At 43.1% G+C, this 22458-nt stretch overlaps 2 protein-coding genes across 3 annotated transcripts in view; one reads left to right on the forward strand and one right to left on the reverse strand.

Moving 5' to 3' along the window:
* Window positions 1–4193: 4193 nt before the first annotated feature.
* cep57l1 (centrosomal protein 57, like 1) lies at window positions 4194–8633 on the reverse strand. 2 transcript variants are annotated; one of them, XM_024136586.2, is made up of 11 exons: window positions 8434–8633; window positions 7879–8053; window positions 7593–7754; window positions 7002–7123; window positions 6276–6392; window positions 6103–6180; window positions 5851–5940; window positions 5682–5759; window positions 5339–5583; window positions 5038–5182; window positions 4194–4882 (listed from the first exon to the last, which is right to left on the reverse strand). In XM_024136586.2, exons 1-11 carry the CDS (start codon window positions 8452–8454, stop codon window positions 4652–4654), a joined length of 1464 nt encoding a protein of 487 aa, XP_023992354.1. In that variant the 5' UTR covers window positions 8455–8633; the 3' UTR covers window positions 4194–4651. The 2 variants fall into 2 exon arrangements, with proteins under 2 accessions (XP_023992354.1, XP_023992353.1); XM_024136585.2 differs by having other exon boundaries at window positions 7593–7757.
* Window positions 8634–9686: 1053 nt separating this feature from the next.
* The window catches only part of sesn1 (sestrin 1), a 68955-nt gene continuing 56183 nt past the window's right edge, over window positions 9687–22458 (forward strand). The window contains exons 1-2 of the mRNA XM_024136587.1: window positions 9687–9793; window positions 10699–11010. Of these exons, the coding sequence (XP_023992355.1) occupies window positions 10732–11010 (279 nt within the window). The 5' untranslated portion in view covers window positions 9687–9793; window positions 10699–10731. The remainder of the gene's footprint in view (window positions 9794–10698; window positions 11011–22458) is intronic.

The raw sequence follows: 22458 nt of genomic DNA on the forward strand, positions 1-22458 counted from the left end.
CCCAAAACACAGTCACTGGACTGTTGGCACCCGTCTTTCAACTTACAGTAAGACTTAATTAAAAAAAAAATATATATATATACTGAACAAAAATATAAATGCAACATGCAACAATTTCAAAGATTTTGCTGAGTTACAGTTCATATAAGGAAATCACTCAATTGAAATAAATTCCTTAGACCCTAATCTATGGATTTCACATGACTGGGCAGGGGAGCAGCCATAGTCTCCCTGGCAGACACATCTAGTAGACTTCTAGTCTCCCTGGCAGACACATCTAGTAGACGGCCTTGGAGGACATAGGCCCACCCAACTGGGAGCCAGGCCCACCCAATCAGAATGAGATTTTCCCCACAAAAGGGCTTTATTAGACAGAAATACTCCTCCAGCATTTTGCTTTTATATTCTTGTTCAGTGTATATATATATATATAAAAATGTAAGCCTTACTGTAGGTTGAAAGACGGGTGCCAACAGTCCAGTGACTGTGTTTTGGGACTTTCACACACCCACAACAACATGCCTGGCCCTGGCAGAATACAGACATTACTCTGGCCTCCCACTCTGGCTGCTACCGACACCACTCTGCTTTGTCCACTGGTCAGGAGATAGAGCAGGAGGGGGAGGGAGAGAAAGAAAGTGATAGAGGGAGGTGAGAGAATGGAAAGGGAAATGGGGTAAGGGAGTTGAGAGAGTGAAAAGGGGGAGAAAATAAGAGAATGTATGGGAGTGGGTGAGTCTGGTGGGGGAGAGAGATGAAATGATAGAGAAATGGGAGGGAGAGCTAGACAAAGGCCAGGGCTCATCTGAGCTAACTTGATTTCTACTCCCAGTGCTAGTCGATAATCTAATAAAGCAGTATGAGACAAACCACTGGATTCAGTACTGCTCTCTCTGACCCGCTCTCTGTGCGGTGCGATGCAGTGAGCTCCAAATCACACAGAAAATACCAGAACCCAGTGATGGCAGATATATAGAAGTGAATCAAATGGACGTTAAAAACAATGAGTGGCAGCTGAACTCTTCTCCCATGACTCAGGGCCCTGTACAGCCAGTTCAGGTCGGGGTAGAGACCAGGCTGGCCACGTCTGCCTTTTTAACTTTTACAATTTAGGTTTCAATTTCAATTGAACCCTGGGAAAGCAGATCACCACCCTAGGGATACAAATATGACCACACACACACCTGCAGCTTAAGGACCAGAGTTGGGGTCGATTAATGGTTGGACCACAGAGTGTTTTGGTGTCTGGGGAGTGGCTGAGGACTGAGGTCATTACATGGGTAATGTCTGAGACTGAGACAAAGCCTCCATGTGTGTCTGTTTGCTGGGTATGACGAAAATGACACAAAACCATGGTCAAATGTTACGATGAGGCTCTCTCCCTGGGATAACTAATCATTCTGAACTTGACATGACTCTGTAAAAGTGTTTTTTATAGCTCAAATTGTAGTCACAGTATGAAGACACACACCCTGCTGATTTTCTGGCACTGGATTAGGCAGAGCTCTTGGCTTCTCCAGCCCCTATGGCCAGAGCCCAGCCCATAACATAGCAGGTGATTACTGTATGGAAATCCCCAGTCAGTCTAGCATCACTCCTAACGAATGTCTGCCATCGTCATCATCCGTCCCATCAGTGAATCTGCTTTTCCACCATTTTATCTCGTGTCGATAGAGAATGAGAGAAGGAGCACTGTGTGTGTGTGCGCGTGTGTATAAGTCAATGGTGTATAAACAGTCATGTAAAAAAGTAAGTACGCCCCCTGGAAAGTTGTCTTTTTTTGTAAATATTTGGACAGATGGATATGTAGTCTTCAACACTATTGACAGATAAAGGTAACCTAATTTAACCAATGAAACATTATACTTTGCAATCATTTATTCTTCAAAAATCAACAGAAATGCAATTCCATAGTGGAATAAATAAGTACACCCCCTAGCTTCAATAGCTGGTGTTGCCCCCTTTGACTGAAATAACTTAATGTAGTCGTTTCTTGTAACTGTCTATCAGTCTCTTATATCGACTGAGAAATCTTTTCCCATTCTTCTTTACAGTACTGCGTCAAGGGTGTCATGTTCGAGGGATTTCTTGCATGCAAGGCCCACTTCAAGTTCCCCCACAGCATTTGGACAGGATTGAGATCTTGGCTTTGACTCAGCCATTCCATAACCCTCCATTTCTTCTTTTTGAGCCATTCGGTTGTAGCTTTGCTTTTGTGTGTTTTGGATCATTGTCCTGTTGCAAGGATTCATGTTCGGTTCAGCTTTTTGACAGATGGCCTCACATTCTCCTCAAGAATTCTCTGGTACAATATGGAATTCATGGTTGACTAAATGATGGCAAGTTGGCCAGGCCATCAGACAGCCATAAACCATAATGCCACCGCCTCCATGCTTTAGGGTTGGTATGAGGTTCTTCTGTTCAAAGGCAGTGTTTCGTTTTTGCCAAAGATGGCGTCTGGCATTGCGGGCAAACAACTCCACCTTTGACTCATCTGTCCAGAGCACAATGTTCCAGTAGTTTTGGTCTTTACGCAGGTGTTGTCTGGCAAACGTCAGTCTTGACATTCTTTTTTGAGAGCAGAGGCTTCTTCCTGACCTCACATGTTGGCCAAGTTTGTGCAGTCTCTTTCTGACAGTTGACTCATACACTTCGACACTGATTATGGCAAGAGGTCTGTAGATCCCTTAATGTTATCCTGGGGTTCTTAGAGACTTCTATGAGCATCTTTTGTCAGAATTTGGTGGGACGATCAGTCCTAGGTAGATTGCCAGTGGTCTGGAGTTTTCTCCATTTGTAGATGATCCGTCAGACAGTGGAATGATGTACTTTGATTGCTTGGAAATGGATTTGTAACCCTTCCCAGACTCACTGGCATCAATAATGTTTCTTCAAGGGCCTTGGAGGTGTTTCCATCTTGGCATGATGTTACCACACAGCCATACGGTTAAGACCAAACCAGACCAAGTTTCTAATCTTTATGGAAGGCTGGGCCCAAGGTACTCTAATGACTTCCTAATCATTTTCACCTGTTTTGGTGCACCTGATTCTAATTCTAGCCATTTTAGGTGACGGTAAATCTAGGGGTGTACACATTTTCTCTGCTTAAGAAAATTGCATTTTGTTTATTTTAATTGCATAACATTTTCAAAGCACATTTTTTTGTGTGTTATTTGTTAAATTGGGTTAGCTTTATTATTAAATGTGTTTGGAATTTAGCTCAAATATCCATGTGTCCAAATATGTTTTATAAAATACCACTTTCCAAAGGGTGTACTTTCTTTTTCACATGACTGTATATACTGTTAACAGTGTAGTTTTGTGTGTGCTTGTTTTGGAGGAAAGACTTGGTTCACTCGACCTTCCTCTATGGGGGTTCTAAGTCCTCCTGCATATTGCATATCTGGTGTCCCCTGAGCTTTGAGGCCACTGTGAAAGGAAACAAAGACTGAAAGCCCATCTCAAGTCTCACTTAGTCTACATTCCCAACTCCAGCCTGTCTCACATTCAGAGTCAGTCTGTGTGCTAGTCTGTTTCTGCTATTTCCAACCTCCACCTTATGGAGAAGGACTGGCACCCAAGCTAACTGTATTGCACCACCTCAGTATTCCTGTGGTCAGAAAGACATAGATGCTCCTTCGTACTGCTGTTGTTCAGCTGTCTGTTGCTGTTGACATAAGCGTTCTCAAACAGAACAGACAGCATGGGTTGACTTTCAGATAAGGAAGCCAGCCGTATGATGCTTATATTGGTTATTATCAAGCTGTTCATACCCTAAGCAGTAGGCCTTATGGTAAGTGTCAATAGGTTTCATAACAGACTTGTCTAGGCAAGGTTTGATACTGGAGAACAATAGGGGAATGTCGGTTGTCTATTAATGTATTGTAAAGAAATACTGTAGTCTCTATGTCCCTAAATGAAATAAGTCATAATTTCACAACAAGCTGAAATAAATTACAAACTGCAGTAGGGCTGGAGGTCCTAAAATGACAAAAATATAAATGGCGGCCTCTTCTTACCTCTAGTTTCCTATCCAGGAGAAACATCACCATCTAGTGGATATTGACTATGTGACCATAAGGGCACAAAACATTGGACTGAAGTAGTCTGGGCAAATCTGGCTTTAATAGATGAATGAAAATCACAGGAATATTGAACATAAGAAAAAAGGTTGAGGTAAAACAAAAGTCTGATGCTGTTATATTAAGTGTTTATTAGACAAAAACGTGACTATTTTTGTGCATGTACAATGTGTATAACAAAACAAACATACATAACAAATACAAGTAATAAAAAGTAACTTCAAATACAATAATATAATTGAAATCAAATATGTCCAAACGCATCACTTCAAAGCTCGCAAGAGAGAAAACTCTTGGATATAAATGTTTATTCTTCAAGGTGAGACATTCATTGGTCATAAATATCTGTTTAGAAAACATCTGACCATGCAGAAGCTGAAAACCACAATGGGGGATCCACAATGCTTTGCTTCTGTGGCTCCCGAAGCCAGTCCTGAAGGACCCCTATGTATGCAGGCTTTCATCTCCATCGCCCATTGGTCATCATTTGTATATAATCCAGTATGGTTTGAGATGAACCTGTACACAGAGGGGTCCTTCAGATCCAGCTCTGATACATGCTGTCCTAACTATGTCTCCCAGGTGATGTCATCTTTCTTTAGGCTAGTGCAGAGTCTCTGGGTCTCTCTGAGCAGCTGGAGGTTCTCCTCCTGACTCACCCCAGCTCTCTTACCCCCCCGTGAGGTGGTCTTAACTGGAGAGGGGGGCAAGGGTCTCACCCCACTCCCCCCCTTAGCCCTGCCATCCTCACTTGTCGCCCGCTGACGAGGTTTCTGGGGGTTCTGTGTAAGTTTGTCCACCTGAGTGGGGAGAGGAAACACAGGGAGGTCATACAGTATTATTAGACATGTCAAAAAAAAATCTCTCCCCAGTAATCCTCCTCCCTACCCCTCCTGCAGATGCAGAACATCCCCTCATTCCTCCCAACTCCCTCTCTGCAGTATTATGTACGTACAGTCTGCTGGTGTTTGCGGAGCTTGGTGATCTGAGATCCCTTCTCCTCCATCCTCTTGACCAGCAGCTCTAGCTCCCTCTCCAGATCCTCCCTGGTATCCCGACGCCGCGTCTCATCCATTTGACAAACCAGCTCTTGGTGCTCACTGAATTACACAGACAGAAATATTAAAACACACTCAGTAATGTGTGTGTTTAATAATTAATGTTAACACACTATCAGCCCCCTCAAAATCCATCAGAAACCTGCATACACATTGTTCACAAACACACACACACTCTTAGCTAATGGTAGTACTCACAAGCTCATCTGTCCCAGTTCATCCTGCAGTGCCAGCAGTAGCTCAGACAGAGAGCCCAGAGCAGGACCTGCCGGTCCAGGGGGAGAGGTGGGGGTGGATGGGGCCCTATGGAGGGCTCTCCTGGCCCCAGCGGAGCCAGACCTGCGCAGGGAACGCACCCGCTCACACAGGTGGGGCTGGTGGTGCTTCATCATGTGGAGGACACTCTGCATGTTAGCGTGCACCGAGTGGCTGGGGCTTGTCGACTAAGAGAGAGAAAGATAGGGAGAGATGTGGCGCTCAGTCACAGAGGAATTCTCTCAACAAACCCAATAAATACTTGCAAAGTAAAATGCAGACGTACTGTTCCAGCTACGAAGGGCAGTTTATTTTTGGGGAAACATGGTGGTGCTGGGGCCTCTTGCCGCACCAAACTCGTTTTCTGGAGAGGAAATGTTCAGACATTGTTATGTAGCACAAAATAAAGTTAATTGCAGTGCACGTCATTAAGTTCTGGTTATTGAATGTAGTACCTTGGAGGCATTCTTGGACTTCTTCTTTGGTTTAACCTCATCCGGGACTGCAGGACACAGGCGGAGGTTGGTCTCCAGCTCCCTCTGCAGCTGTTAAAGGATGTTTGGGCTTGATAATGAAAAAAGTAACGTTCCCTATACTTTCAATGTATTTTTCCGCAAAAGGCGGATAAACGCTATCGCAAAATAAAATAAAGTTAAAACTGTTTACCCTCACTACACCACTGCTTGTGTAGGTGTTATTACACTAACCTCATCTGCTTTCTCCTGCACAAGTTTCCGCTCGTGTTCCTCTTCCAGGAGTTTCTGTTCCAGCAGCTCAATTTTCCTCTGAGGACAACAGAGAAAAGTTGAGATTAACTTTTGATTTACCACCACAGACTATGGTTAGTTACACCTCATTCAACCAAAGCACCATTGGTTACCTCAGCCACAGACTGTGTCTTGGACAGTTTCAGACAGTCCCTCTCTAGTTTCTCCAGCTTCTCTAGCGGAGTGTGGGCATCAGAGCAGTTCTGGAGCCTCTGCTTCTGAAGGGACAACTCCAATGGATAAACAGACACGTGTTAATCTAGTCTGATGCAGCAAAAATAACGTGCAACATGTCTGCCTACTTAATGAGGAATTGGTGAACAGAGGCCAGCTGATTCACATTCAGCTATATCTATGGACAGTTGTGCTCTGGGTGTTCGTAAATTCAGAGCGTTGTCAGATTGTCCATTCATAAATTCAGAGTGTTCTGCTCTCGGAGCGTTCAGAGCCACACTGGACGCTCTGGCCGAGGAGTAGGGTTGATCCAAGCAACGGCAGTCAAGCACCCAAGCTATCTGGCTTAAGTTGGTTAGTTTGCTAGCTATTTCTAGACACAAATGAGAGGACAACACAGTCTGACCATTGTACTCACCCTAGCTAACAGAGCTGGTTAGGCTGTTTTCATGTTATCTAGAGTGTTGGTGTCTAACTGTGCTCCTGACAACAATTTAATTTAAAAAAATTGCCGACATTGACTGACACCAGCCATACTCAACAAGTGTTGCGCGTTTGTAAAGTTCATAAGTTATTCTGCACTCTGGCACACTCATATGAAAGTGCTCTGAAATCAGAGTAGTTAGCCAGAGTGAGTTTATGAACACACCCTTAGTGGCATGTACCTGTTTCTCAGTCAGAGTGTTCTTGTCCTTCTCTGCATTCTCCACCATCTTCCTCATGTAGTCCAGCTGCTTCTCAAGGAGCTGACAGCGAGCTTCCGCAGACTGAAGCGGAGTGACCCGCTCTAAACACAGACAAAAAACAGGAGTGAGAGATTAGACATGGTTCCTTATCACCATAAGCATCATTCTGAGTACACAGCAACAAGAGGCACAGATATGGCAAATAGAAATCAAACCAGATGGACATCAGCAATAGATGGGAGAGGTTGAGGAAGGACAGGTGTAAAAACAAACAAAAGATAACTATTGTAAAATAGACTGTCCATAAAATGCATATAGTATGTATAAGCTGGAAGTAGAGGCCTAAGCGTTGTTGTTCACTAGTTTACTCCAATTAGTGGAGGGGTGGTAGGGTTACAAAGTAATAAAGGAAAATATATGGGGGATTGGAAGTGATGCAAACAATTACATTGATGGAAGCTACAATCTATCTGCAATATTAAAGCTTAACTACCACCTTAAAAAAACAAAAAACAAGAGGCACAGAGAGTGAGTTGCAGATATACAGTATATAGTCTCAAAGTCAAGTACCTTTCTTCCTGGAGCCATCTGTTTCTGTGGTGTTGCATGGAGTGATGGAGCACTCATATCCATGGGCTGCCTGGGAAAACTGTTTGACGTTCTTCTCAGCCTGCTTCCTTTCCAGCTCCAGACGACGGATCTTCTCCTGGAGGGTCTTGAGAGCAGCAATGACTGCTACCGGGGAGAAAAACACCTACCGTTAGTAACCAAGCTACAACCATATGCATAATAGTTAAACCAAGGACAGCAGACAGTCCCAGAAGTAAAGGCATTTCATTGTCTACATCGTGCCTACCTTTGCTGCCAGCATCAGGCGTAGTCCGATACACCTGCGGAGTAATGTTCTGCAAGTTCATGGCCGTCTTGGTAAGGGGGGCAGGGGCTTCCCAGACATATGAAGGTAGTGACAGCCTATCTGGAGGCTGGTAGTAGCTCCCTATGTAACTATTTTTGGAAGGAGAGTCCAGCAACTAGATAGAAAAGCAGCATGGTTGAATGACTTAGCAAAGACACCAGCATGAAGACCACCTAAAAGAGTGCTAAACGTGCCCAATCTTAGCAAGGTAGCAACGCAGCTGTTTTCAAAAAGGCAAACAAACTCTCCTGGAAACACATCGAACGTTCCATTGTTCATTTTAGCAAGCTAGTTTTAGTAGCTAGCGTGACAATCATGACAAAGTCCCAAACAAAGATAATCGGTTGCAAACAGAAGCACTTGCATCGCTAGCTAGCTAACGTTAGTTACGAGGAAGGATAGCTTGCCAGCTAGCTATGGGTTGACTAACTAACGTTAGCTAACTCAAAACATGTCTGGAGTTATTTTGCTAACTTAGCTATGCAATTGTCTCACCTGATCTTGATAAGCCTCCATATGTAATGGTAGAAAAAATACCCTCGAAATAAAATACAAATATATGACATGTATTATTTATCTGCTTCCGATTTGTTGACTTTGGATGGCTAAACTTCCAAACGATGACAGCAGGCAGTTCTTACAATTAACATTTCCCTCCTACACTCTTCCTTTTACCGCTCACTGGTTCAGCCTGCGCAGTGGGTTCTCTGCGCACAGTTTATTCTAGGCACTATCCACTCAAAAGATTGTCTGCTACAACAGATGTATGGATAAAATAATACTGTAATGCAGACCCAATATAATATATTAATCAAATGCGCTTGGAACCGGAGCATAACTGAAATGTATGAATGTATCAGTCTAACAATAATTAAAAGCCCCTCTGCCATGTGTTACAAAGTCTGAACCAATGATTCAATTGATTGAAGTGGCTCTTCAACCAATTTATGCAAAATATTTGGCCATGGAGAATATTATGAGGGAAATTATATTTTCATTCCATCAGAAAGCTGTCAAAGCTGGGAGGCAGGCAGCCTGTTTGCAGATGATGATGATGACGATGATGAGATGCAGATGAATGCGCAGATTTCTTCACATGCACACGTATGGGTTTTGAGAGCTGTGTGGTACGTTTATAAAGGAACGGAATAGCATATGCCTGTCTGGCACTAGCCACCTGGTGACAGTCTTGAATGGGACAGCAGTTTGCCCACGTCCCACTGTGGTAATCTCCCCATCACAGACACCCTGGCTGGATGTTTAGTCCAAATGATGGAAAAACCTCAAACGATGATGGCATTCTCTCCTTACTCTTGTGAATGGCACTATATTTTCATATATAAAAATACACATTTCTATATTCAAAGAGTTGTAATGGTGGCACTGTTGCAAATAGTATTTAAATGTCTTTGTGTCACCTGAGGTTTAGAATCGCTTGTCTGTGTAAAAGCAAAGTGGGGGATGTGTTCACTTCTAAAATGTTGTTATTTTACATTTATGATAAACAAGGGGAAGGGGGGGGGGCTCTGCGCAACAACAATCCCTATGTTTGCTGGGAAGTGTATTTTTTAATACCTGTTCATTCCCGTTTTTTATGTGGGTCCGTTTGCTAAAATAATCAAACTCCCATGTTTCCCCTGTCGTGGTTATGGGCACGCCTTACACCTTACCTATTGGTGAAGATCTGCATAGATCCTCCTTCATTGTATTATGCAGTAGACCATTGGACATGAGTCTTTCCAATCAACTGTCAACTCAAGTTGCTGCTCTGTATAATGAAATCTGCCTCCGTGTTTCAGTGCAGACTCAAGACGTCCTACGGCTGCAAGATCTGTGCAAAAATAATGTGAATAAAGTAAGTATTTGTGAATGACACCCTTCGTTTGTAAGATGTACTGAAAAATGAGGGTATATAACTGCCGTTATGCTATAGATATTTGTACAATATTCCTGTTTTGTAACCAGCTAGCTACTGTTAAAAGGCTTAAGACAGAGAGAGCGAGAAAAGATTGAATGGCATTTTGGTTAGCTAACCAAACCTGCCTTGTAAACCAGATACCACACATTTATAACTAGCTAGTGAGACTACTAAAACAACGTGCATTGGCTGTGGATACTGTCAGATCAGTGCCAAACATTTTGGAAGTACATAGGAAACATGTTTTTATTTTAGCATGTTGAACAACATTACTAGCTGCCAACGAACTGCAAAACGGCTAACTAGCGTTGTAGCTACAGCTAGCTTGTTGTTCTCAGCAGCAGTACTGTACAACTAGGCTTTCTTTGTTGGTAGTAACTTTCTGGTCAACAAACGACTGGCTTTCTCAGTGTTCTCCGTACAGGTTGGAAGGGACGAAAAGTTGTCTTCATTGTCCATTGATACGCCCGCATGTTTTTTTTTTTGTTGTCCGTTCCCTTTCACTGGTCACACACACACACACACACACACACACACACACACACACACACACACACACACACACACACACACACACACAGAAGCATCTTGGCAATGCATACAATGTCCTTTTTATCCAGTCAAAGTATTTTGTTTCTCATTTGTATTATCAATGCCAACTCTCTAGCTGCATTGTTGAAGTTTTGACTGACATTGTTTTAGAATTTTCATAAATATTTGTAGTTGTACGGTCTATTGAATGAATGCATTTTGGGGATGCTAACGTAGTGTGTACATAAAATATTTTAGCATCTGAGTATTTGACAGCAAACGGTTGGTTTTTCATGCACTTCATATTATAGCCTGCCACGAGAAATCAAGAGAATCAGAATAAGATGGACATCCAGGATCAGGATGCCACAGCCAGATGGGAGGCTCTGGGCAGCCGTGACGCGAGATCCAGAGGCACAGCAATGGAGCACATCAGCCAGGAGGTGATGCGGAGAGTGGAGAGTATAGGGCCGATACCAGCCACCGTCCCCTCGCCTCTAGCTACTGCAGGGCACCCCACCAGCGACCTGAACGACATCCTGGCCCGTCTACTCATGCTGTCCAAGCGGTGCCCTTTCGATGACGTCAGAGAGCGATGTGTTTGGCTGCTGCAGAATGTTCAGGTAGGAGAACATGCAGCGCGAGGTCGACAGATGTGGTGCTGTCTGATATTATACGGCAGTGGCTGTACCACTACCACAGAGTTTCTAATCCCAGAGGTGCAACATTGCGAGCAGGGCTGGTCCTTGCTGATCTGCCGCCCTAGGCAGGACCTCAAAAAATGCAGAACTAGAATATCCCTAGTAAGCTAAAAGACATATTTTCCAGTAGTTGAAGTTAGGTTCAATTTAGGTTCTGAATGAAATTTGAAAATACATAATTTATAGATGTCAATGTTTGGGCTGGTCCAGACCGGACAAAATCGGAACCAAATTTAGACGTCTATGATTGGTTCAGATTTGGTCCGGACAAAAAAATCGATGTCTGTAGATGTGGAAATCAAGGCCGGTCCGGACTGCACCATAAAAAGACTTCCAAAAGGTGTTGGCTTCCGTCCGTGCTTACTGAGGTGCCTACATTGTTGCCTGAAATATAATTTTATGAATGCACATCTGTGTGATAAGCCTACCGTTTGTAAAACACAAAAAGAAGTCCGGACAGGACCAAAAAGACTTTGGCCATGTAGGCTCCCAATGTACTTTTATGAATGCCCGTCCATGTGGTAGGCCCACCATTTGTAAAACATGCATTGCATTGGCTTTATTAATCCTGATTTCTGTGACTAATCTATTTAAGCTCTGAATATCAACTACCCAACTTTGTCAGCAGGTATCGTGAGCCTATCTGTAATGTGTTTACACAGTGGGAAATGCAGAAGTATTACATTTTTTTCCTGCTATGATCAGCTTGTGAAAAATTGACAGATACAAACTTGAAACCACTAATAATGACAATAGGGAGAAACTCCTGGACAACAGTTGTGATTGCCCATTTTACTTTGACCTGTCCTGTTTTTAGATATGTTGTTTTTAACATGACAGCACATTTATTATTTGATTGGGTGCCATTTAGGTTTGGCTTTTTGATTGGTGAAACCTGCATGACGTAAAAAGTGTCCGTCTCATTACATTGTCATACATTTGATCTCCAGCCTGTGGGCTACAGAAAAGGCCACAAACTCATTCTACCATATCCTGTATCTGCTACATGATTTATATTAGATTGTATTTTTGACTGAATGTTGGTGGAGTGCCGCAGCGATGCGGAGAGCTACACGGAGAGGCGTGCTGGGAATGGACAAGCAAAATATTTGGTGCCCCTGCCTTTGACAAAGTCGGCACTGCTTATCACAGGGCGGCATCAGTGCTCACCTAAAAAGACCATATGCAAGTGGGTGAGAGAAAATGTTTGTTGTTGGAGGTGCGTCTTAGTCAGTTTAGCTCAGAAAATGCTTCCTAATGAGCGGGCCGGTCGTGATCGCGAGACTTCCTGGAATGCTTGCGAAACAGACCAAGCAGGCCGGGGTTTGGAGTATGAGAAGTCAATGAGAGTAGTGAAAAATTCTAACTTTAGTTTTTTATTTTGTCCAAATCTAAAGGCACAACCTAGATTGGAGCCATTGTCTTAAATAGTTGAACATGTTGTTACTCCAACCTCCTGAAAGTTACTGACACGTTTTCATTTTAGTCAAACAACTTTATATTGAAGGAGTGCTGTTGTTTTGACGGCCTGCACATGCGCAGTTTGTCGCGAGACTACCGTCAAATATGTTTATAACTAACCCAAGATAGACCACAGCCTGCCTCATGCCATCATGTAGCTAGGCCATTACAAGTGATCTCTTTTTGTTATTGTTGTCTGGTTATTAACCCCTGTGCGTGAATACCTCAGAACCCAATGGCTCACTATTGACAGGTATGAGGATGGGCTACAGTGTCAATGGATGAAGATTACTGTACGCTATTATAATGCAGAAGGGTCTTCTGGCTGTAACCGGATTAGAAACTGTATTATTGACTACTGAACACGGTACAAAATGATGTAACCGCAAGGCACCAAGGGAAAGTAATGATAAGCTAACCTCTGATCTTGACTCTCTGTCTCCTGTACCTTTTTTGTTTAAAAATGTCACAAAGCTACAAACAAAACTGGGTCAGGGCATAGGGGAACTTTGCCTTGTTAATCATCCTAAGGGTGTCTGACTACATAAATATTGTAATGTGTTGCATGCATGGGTAAATGGGCTGAACACTGCACTTTATAGAATAGGCCAGCCTGTATCCTCTCAGCCTGTATCCTCTCCAGCTAAAACATGATATGTCTATAACAAACAAACAATTAGAACAGCTCATGAGGATATGGCTCAGGGTGTTATTCATAGAAAAAACCTTGCTAGGTTCCGGGTATAATTCATGTTTGTGTATATCTGGATGAGAGTGAGTAAAAGCACGAGGGACACAGCATAGAGAAAGCAGCTTTGCGGTTTAACAGTGCCGCCGAGGGTACGCACCACCGTCTGGTATTTCCAAATTATGTTAAGCTGCAATTGTTGAGGTCTTGCCAAAGGTTGTGTTTGAGTCCTGCACGTCTGCGGCTCCCTTAGCCTCCCTGTGTTCTGGTCGTCCGTCACCACACATATCCCCCGTTTTAAGATGGGGTGGCTTTTCTAATTCTGCTGACTATAAGAGAGAGTCTTGGAGAGGGCAGGCAGGTAGGTCAGTCTAATCACACAGGCAGTCCCCTTCCAACAATAGTCTCAAATGTGAGGATTTCCTGCTTGGTGAGAAGAATGCTTCTATAATACCCCTGTACTTAATCCAGGGATTATATCAGTGATGGATAGCTACATGCTCTCACAGTAAGATACTGTAGGTAGACTGTTCTGAAGGGTCTTTTTAAAATGATGTAGCTTCCTTTCAAGAATGAAGTAGAATAATGTATTGACGCCTGAGAGGTAAATGTAGGTTGTGTTTTTATATAGAAATAGTCTAATTTACAGTGCATTTGGAAAGTATTAAGACCCCTTGACTTTTTCCACATTTTGTTATGTTACAGCTTTCTAAAATGGATTAAATAATTATTTGTCCTAATCAATCTACACACTATCCCATAATAACAGCAATGTTTTTTTATTTATGCAAATGTATTAAAAATAAACATAAATATCTTATGTACATAGTATTCAGTCCCTTTGCTATGAGACTTGAAATTGAGCTCCGGTGCATCCGGTTTCCATTGATCATCCTTGAGATGTTTCTACAACTTGATTGGAGTCCACCTGTGGTAAATTCAATTGATTGGACATGATTTGCAAAGGCACACACCTGTCTATATAAGGTATCACAGTTGATCATGCATGTCAGATTGAAAAACAAGCCATGAGTTCGAAGGAATTGTCCGTAGAGCTCTGAGACAGGATTATGTCGAGGCACAGATCTGGGGAAGTGTACCAAAACATTTCTGCAGCATTGAAGGTCTCTAAAAACCCAATGGCCTCGATCATTCTTAAATGGAAGAAGTTTGGAACCACCAAGACTCTTCCTAGAGCTGGACGCCTGGCCAAACTGAGGAATCGCGGGGAGAAGAGCCTTGGTCAGGGACGTGACCCTGAACTCGATGGTCACTCTGACAGCTCCAGAGTTCCTCTGTGGAGATGGGAGAACCTTACAGAAGGACAACCATCTCTGCAGCATTTCACCAATCAGGCCTTTATGGTAGAGTGGCCAGACGGAAGCCACTCGTCAGTAAAAAGGCACATGACGGCCCATTTGGAGTTTCCCAAAAGGCGCCTAAAGTCTCTCAGACCATGATAAACAAGATTTTCTGGTCTGATGAAACCAAGATTGAACCCTTTGGCCTGAATGCCAAGCGTCACGTCTGGAGGAAACGTGGTACCATCCCTACGGTGAAGCATGGTGGTGGCAGCATCATGCTGTAGGGATGTTTTTCAGTGGCAGGGACTGATAGACCAGTCAGGATCGAGGGAAAGATGAACGGAGCAAAGTACAGAGATCCTTGATGAAAACCTGCTCCAGACTGTTCAGGACCTCAGACTGGGGCGAAGGTTCACCTTCCAACAGGACAACAACCATTTAAGCACACAGCCAAGACAACGCAGGAGTGGCTTCGGGACAAGTCTCAATGTCATTGACTGGCCCGGACTTGAACCCGATCGAACATCTCTGGAGATACCTGAAAATAGCTGTGCAGCGATGCTCCCCATCCAGCCTGACTGAGCTAGAGAGGATCTGCAGAGAAGAATGGGAGAAACTCCCGAAATACAGGTGTGCCAAGCTTCTAGCGTCATACCCAAGAAGACTTGAGGCTGTAATTTACATTTACATTTAAGTCATTTAGCTGACGCTCTTATCCAGAGCGACTTACAATTTGGAAAGTTCATACATATTCATCCTGGTCCCCCCGTGGGGAATGAACCCACAACCCTGGCGTTGCAGCGCCATGCTCTACACAACTGACCACACGGTAATGCTGCCAAAGATGCTTCAAACAATGGATCTTGATTACTTAAGTAAATTGGATTATATATATATATATACAGTAGCGCAAAAAGATTAGTCAGCCACCAATTGTGCAAGTTCTCCCACTTAAAAAGATGAGAGAGGCCTTGTAATTTTCATTCATAGGTACACTTCAACTTATTGACAGCAAAATGGAGAAAAAAAAATCCAGAAAATCACATTGTAGGATTTTTAATGAATTTATTTGCAAATTATGGTGGAAATAAGTATTTGGTCACCTACAAACAAGCAAGGATTTCTGTCTCTCACAGACCTGTAACTTCTTCTTTAAGAGGCTCTTCTGTCCTCCACTCGTTACCTGTATTGAATGGCACCTGTGTTGACTTGTTATCAGTAATAAAAGACACCTGTCCCAAACCTCAAACAGTCCACACTCCAAACGCCACTATGCCAAGACCAAAGAGCTGTCAAAGGACACCAGAAACAAAATTGTAGACCTGCACCAGGCTGGGAAGAGTGAATCTGCAATAGGTAAGCAGCTTGGTGTTGAAGAAATCAACTGTGGAGCAATTATTAGGAAATGGAAGACATACAAGACACTGATAATCTCCCTCGATCTGGGGCTCCAGCGCAAGATCTCACCCCGTGGGTCAAACAATTATCACAAGAACGGTGAGCAAAATCCAGACACACCGGGGGACCTAGTGGAACACCTGCAGAGAGCTGGGACCACATAAGTAACAAAGCCTACCATACAGCAAGGCATTGGAAGATGAAACGTGGCTGGGTCTTTCAGCATCGACAATGAATGCCCAAACACACCGCCCGGGCAACGAAGGAGTGGCTTCGTAAGAAGCATTTTAAGTCCTGGAGTGGCCTAGACGTCTCCAGATCTTTCAACCATAGAAAAATCTTTGGAGGAGTTGAAAGTCTGTGTTCCCAGCAACAGCCCCAAAACATCACTGCTCTAGAGGAGTCTGCATGGAGAATGGCCAAAATACCAGTGAAACCTTGTGAAGACTTACAGAAAACGTTTGACCTCTTTCATTCGCCAACAAAGGGTATATAACAAAGTATTGAGAAACTTTGTTATTGACCAATACTTATTTTCCACCATAATTTGCAAATAAATTCATAAAAAAATCCCAGACCTCTACACACTTTGTTAAGTAGGAAAACCTGAAAAATCGGCAGTGTATCAAATACTTGTTCTCCCCACTGTGTGTTGTATTATTATCGGCAGTTATATATATATATATATATATATATATATATTATATATATATATATATATATATATATATGCTAACATTTTCTAAACAGTTTTTGTTTTGTCATAGGGTAGTGTGTGTGTGTTTTTGTGTAGATCCATTTTAGAATAAGGCTATAACGTTACAAAATGTGGAAAGAGTCAATGGGTCTGAATAGATTCCAAATGCACTGTGTATGCAGCCTAACATACTATCAGCTAAGTTGCAGAATTGCCTTCGACCTAAAACAAGCAGCTGTCATGTGCTATGTTTTCCAAGGAGGCAGCCTCTGTGAATTTGTAGGACAGTGTGTTGACAGTTGCAGGGAAGGGAGCGGTCTGGGGTTTTTCTGGGGTTGTGTTCCTCCAGTACTGGAGACTGCTTTTGGTGAAGGGTTAGGAGATCATGGTGTAGGGGTGGGCAGGAGGGTCGAGTTCTCACAAGCTGGCTCTGTATAAGGGGTTCAAAGAGGTCAACACTCGGAGGTCAGAACAGCTTACCCAGGCACTTCAGTAGACATGGTCAACGTAAGCAACATCGGTCACGCTGGTCTTGTTAAAGCGTTGTGCTTTCATTGGAGGTTGAGTGAATGCATGTAGGCGCACAGCTTCTTTACACAGAGAGAGAGAGAGAAAATACAAAGTCTATGAACGGTGTGGTCAGACTGATCAGCTCAGTGTGGTCACTGTGTTCCTTAGTGGATGAAATGCCGTTCTTAGACCTATTTATATCTACATTTTAGTTATTTAGCAGATGCTCTTATTCAGAGCGACTTACAGTATAGTGAGAGCATACATTTTCTTACTGTTAGACAACACAGACGCTGTGCTGGGTCTCTCTCTGTGAGTTATGCTATGAAGCATTTGTTACCCGCTAACCCCCAACCTGAAATATAGCGTGGCACTTTGGGGAATATTCAAAGGTGGAAACTTTCCGTGGGAATTAACAGAAATATATGCAAATTAATATGAGTACCATTTTAAATGTAATGTTTTTTTGCATTTGATATATTTACCATATCATATGGAGACAAACAAACCTTTTACCTCATCATAAGTAGACATAATTGCAAATTATTAAATCCTTCCAATAGAAAAAAAAAACTATTTGGTTACGATTTGAACTTTAATTAAATGAGTTGAGTCACATGGAATGATTTCACTGAACAACAAAAGAAAGGGAGTATTGAATGATCCATCGCATCTCGAATGGAAGTAGAGGGACTTTTGTTAGAGTTTGCTTGTTGTGAGCGCGGAGGGAACTTTATGCACTTGGCCAGATGATTCTGCATCTTTGTTGCATTTTTCACTTATGATTTGGCACAGTATTTGCAAATGTACACAGCTTTTCCTTCTACATTAGCTGCAGTGAAATGTCTCCACACATTAGATAGTGCCTGTGGCATTTTCCTGTAAAGATTTTTTTTTAATAATAAAATTCCATGTACAGATAAATAGTTAAGCAGTTAGATTTAACAACTTCTTTGTAAGGTACATTTTTTTAAATGAAACGTGAATTAACACTCCTCAGTTAGCAGGCTCAAGCAAGCTAAAACCCACATGGTAGCAAAAACTAACTAGCAGAAATTGTTAACAAGTTAGAAATTATTTAAACACACTTTGCTGTAGGCTACTCTTTACTAGTTAACAAAAAAATCATACCTCATATTAAATATATTCACCCCACCCAGTATTGTAATCAAAACTTACCAGACAGCATGTAGTGTGGACTCAATATCATCTCATTAGTGTGCAAGATCTTGAGAATCAGCTGTACATGTGATGGAAGAGTGCACTGTGCATGCAGAGGTTTGCAATTCTATTGAATTAGGGATAGTTTAACCAAAATATGCCACAAGATTTAGAATTACCTTGTGTATCCCACAAAAAAGATTCACTGTTATAAGCTAACTTTTTTTGATGAATTAAGCAAAATTCCGCAAATTCCCGGGCTTAACTTCCCATGAAAAATATCTGGGGAAATTCTGGGATGTTGACACAAGGTTGTAAAAATGACACTGTAATTCATAGTATCCTGTCCTCTGTCCCACCATGCTAGTAGGAAAAGCCTCGCCAGTGTTTTAACCGATGCCTTCTAGGCAATAGCACAGGTTGTTGCCAGTTAAGGGAGGAAGTGTCAGCTGTGATGCTTTACATTTTTTACACAGATTATTTAGCCAATTATGTTTATTTAGCATTAAAGATATGGCCTGGCCTAGTCTGCTGTGCTCCGTCTGGCGTCCCTCCACCCAGGAATAGAACTACAGCCAGGCAGTCAGGCCCGGCCTCTCCTTTCACATGAAAGGCCAAGGAGGCCCTACAGGCAGAAGCCGATTACAACTTGTTTCCCCTTTTTGTTCATGTTTTTCCTTTTTTAAAGGTTAGAGTGGATTGTTAGGCTGGATGCATTGTCTTTTTGTATGCTTTGAAAAGGAAGCTACTGCTATATACGACTGTTGCCTGATGAGTTTTGTTTGGCATGACATGGTGAGATTATTTCAGAGAATTGTTGTGTTTTTAGTGTACCGTCATGGTGGTAGGACGTTCTCCCCTGATCCTGTGTGTGTGTCATCCTGTATTTGCTTACTGTATCAATAGAGAGAAACGGAGAGAAGAGAAGCCGGTGGTCTGGGACTCTGGGCAGATCTCCCGCAGGTCTCTATACTAACTTTATACTGGTGGGACTGGTGCTACTAGCTTTTTATACTGGTGGGACTGGTGCTACTAGCTTTATACTGGTGGGACTGGCGCTACTAGCTTTTTATACTGGTGGGACTGGCGCTACTAGCTTTTTATACTGGTGGGACTGGCGCTACTAGCTTTTTTTATGAGCTGGTTGGGACTGGCGCTTACTCAGCTTTTTTTATACTGGGTGACCTGGACAGCTACTAGTTTTTAATACTGGGTGGGACTGGGCGCTTACTAGCTTTTTATACTGGTGTGGACTGGGCGCGTACTAGCTTTATTTATACGGTGGGACTGGCGCTACTAGCTTTTTTTACCTGTGGGACACTGGGTCGCTACTAGCTTTTTATACTGGTGGGACTGGCGCTATACTAGAGCTTTTTATACTGTGGTGGGACTGGCGCTACTAGCTTTTTATGACTGGTGGGACTGGCGCTACTTGAGCTTTTAAAATTACTGGTGGGACTGGCCGCTAGCTGAGCGTTGTTATACTCTGGTTAGATGTGTACTAGCTTTGGTGACTGCGCTACTAAGCTTTTTTATACTGCTGGGGACTGGCGCTATGCTACTCGGTGGGCTCGCTACTGTTTTATTATGGTGGGACTGGACGCTACTGAGCTTTTTTATACTGGTGGGACTGGCGCTACTCAAGCTCAGGTTTGTTATACTCGGTGGGACTGGCGCTACTAGCTTTTTATACTGGTGGGACTGGCGCTACTAGCTTTTTATACTGGTGGGACTGGCGCTACTAGCTTTTTCAGTTGACAGCATCACATGATTTGGTCGCACCAATTCTTCTCTGTGCGGTGATAATGACCTGACCTACAAAACATTAGGAACACCTGCTCTTTCCATGACATAGACTCACTAGGTGAATCCAGGTGAAAACTATAGTCGCTTATTGATGTTTAGATGAAGGGGAGGAGACAGCTTAAAGAAGGATTTTTAAGCGTTGAATCAGTTGATACATAGATTGTGTATGTGTGCCATTCAGAGGGTGAATGGGCAAGACAAAAGATTGAAGTGCCTTTTTGAATGGGGTATGGTGTGTAAAGAACTTCAACACTGCTGGTTATTTCACGCTCAACAGTTTCCTGTGTGTATCAAGAATGGTCCTCCACCCAAAACACATCCAGCCAACTTGAAACAACTGTGGGAAGTATTGGAGTCAATATGGGCCAACATCCCTATGGAATGCTTTCGACACCTTGTAGAGTCCATGCCCCAATGAATTGAGGCTGTTCTTGAGGCTGTTCTTAAGGCAAAAGGGGGTGCAACGCAATATTAAATTAGTATGCCCTTAACTTAAAAAGGGTGTTATTGTAAGCGATTTTTGAACAGTCAGTCTACAGTTGTAGGGCCCTATAAAATCAATTTGATCTTTTGGTAAATTCAATTTTTTCCTAGTTTTCCTAGTTTTGTCAGGTTTTCACTCTCAAAACCACACAAGTCTTGGGAAAAATATATAAAATAAAGGTGCAGGGTGTAGTTGCCCTTTTTTTAAATCAATTGTCCACCTAGCAAGAGACAGTTGTTTGGCTAGCGATGTTTTTGTACTGTAGGTTTTATAGCTAGTCTCATGCTATTTTGTACATTTTGCCAAGAGGCTGAGAGAAAATGTTGCAGTTTAAAGGTAATTTCCTGTAATTATTATTATATTTTTTTTTTCATGGCTTATGACATGTTGATATGCTATCTGGGGGGCCCGACCTCCAGGGGGCTGTAGGGGTGTGCTATGCCAGTGGCTACCATATACAGTGTAGGCGACATGTGAGTTTGATGAGCAAATGCCCCGTGATTGATACAAATCATTGTGATATCATTCTGCCAGGTAGCCCTACTTTGCAGTCAACATTTAATTGGGGAGATTTTTGGGGAAAGCCTTTAGAAATTATAATTCAATCAGTGCATGATGACTGAAATGCCCATCGCGAAGATTCAACCAAGACTTCGGACTAAACCTTTTGAATACCTGGTTTCATACCCATCACTGTTTGAATAAATCTTGTTAATGAAACATTTAACATTGTGAACCCAAAACTAACTTGGCAGTGCGACCACAACTTTTAATGTAGCCGGTCAAGTCAAAGGGTCACAAATGCAAGTGTTCTGGTCGCAGTTTTGAGCCCTGTCCTGGATTATGGGAGATTGCTCAAAAACGAGGTCAGACAAATTTCAGGGTGGGGGGAGAGAAAGCGAGAGGCTGCAGGCAGCAGCGACCTTTGGCACAGTAACCACACAGAGAGATGCTCTCTCCCTTTCCCTGTTTCTCTGTATGTAGAATGGGATAGAGATATCTAAAGCCCTGTATTTACAGCTGGCTGCCTGCTGGGCCTGCCTGGGAGCGGGACTGAGGGGGTTGGGCTGCCTGGGAGCGGGACTGAGGGGGTTGGGCTGCCTGGGAGCGGGACTGAGGGGGTTGGGCTGCCTGGGAGCGGGACTGAGGGGGTTGGGCTGCCTGGGAGCGGGACTGAGGGGGTTGGGCTGCCTGGGAGCGGGACTGAGGGGGTTGGAATGCTTGGCCTGTGGGAGATGGGGCTGTTTCTCAGGATGCCAGACCAGTAGACTAAGCGGTTGTCATCTGGCAGATGTACGGACAGATGTAGGCTGCTGTACCTGCATGTAGAAAGCTTTTTTTTGTATGCTAAAATGTGTTCACGTTTCATGTTAACTAACCATCATCAAATAAGTGTGTTTTTCACATCCTATGCTCCCGTCTCCATGCCTTGACCTATATTCTGAACGTGCGTAACCATAGCAATGTCATCAAAAGGGCACCGCCACACACACAACCACTGAAGACGTACCCCCTTCCTGAGTCCCACAATGCATCCCACCTTTGCTGTGCCAGTGCAGACTGCGGAGAGGGTGAGAGGGGGAGGTAGAGAGAGGGGCATGAGAATGGGGGAGGGGGGGTGTGGGTGGTGCTAAGTGTGGAACTAGGTCAGTCAATCCCATTGGCTTAATGAAAATAATAAACGCTCTTCTTATCCACTACATACCAGCACAGTTTACTATAATATTAAAGTATATGTATTTCTGATTGCTGGACTGTTTTGTGTTCTCCTTCTCTATTCCTCTCTTAATGGTTAGCCATAGTGCTTTTAATACTGGGGCGAGAGGCTGAGGTGGGTGAATGGGGTGTTACAGAGAGCGGG

Source organism: Salvelinus sp. IW2-2015, unplaced genomic scaffold (genome assembly GCF_002910315.2).
Source record: "Salvelinus sp. IW2-2015 unplaced genomic scaffold, ASM291031v2 Un_scaffold961, whole genome shotgun sequence".
Taxonomy (NCBI): Eukaryota; Metazoa; Chordata; class Actinopteri; order Salmoniformes; family Salmonidae; genus Salvelinus; species Salvelinus sp. IW2-2015.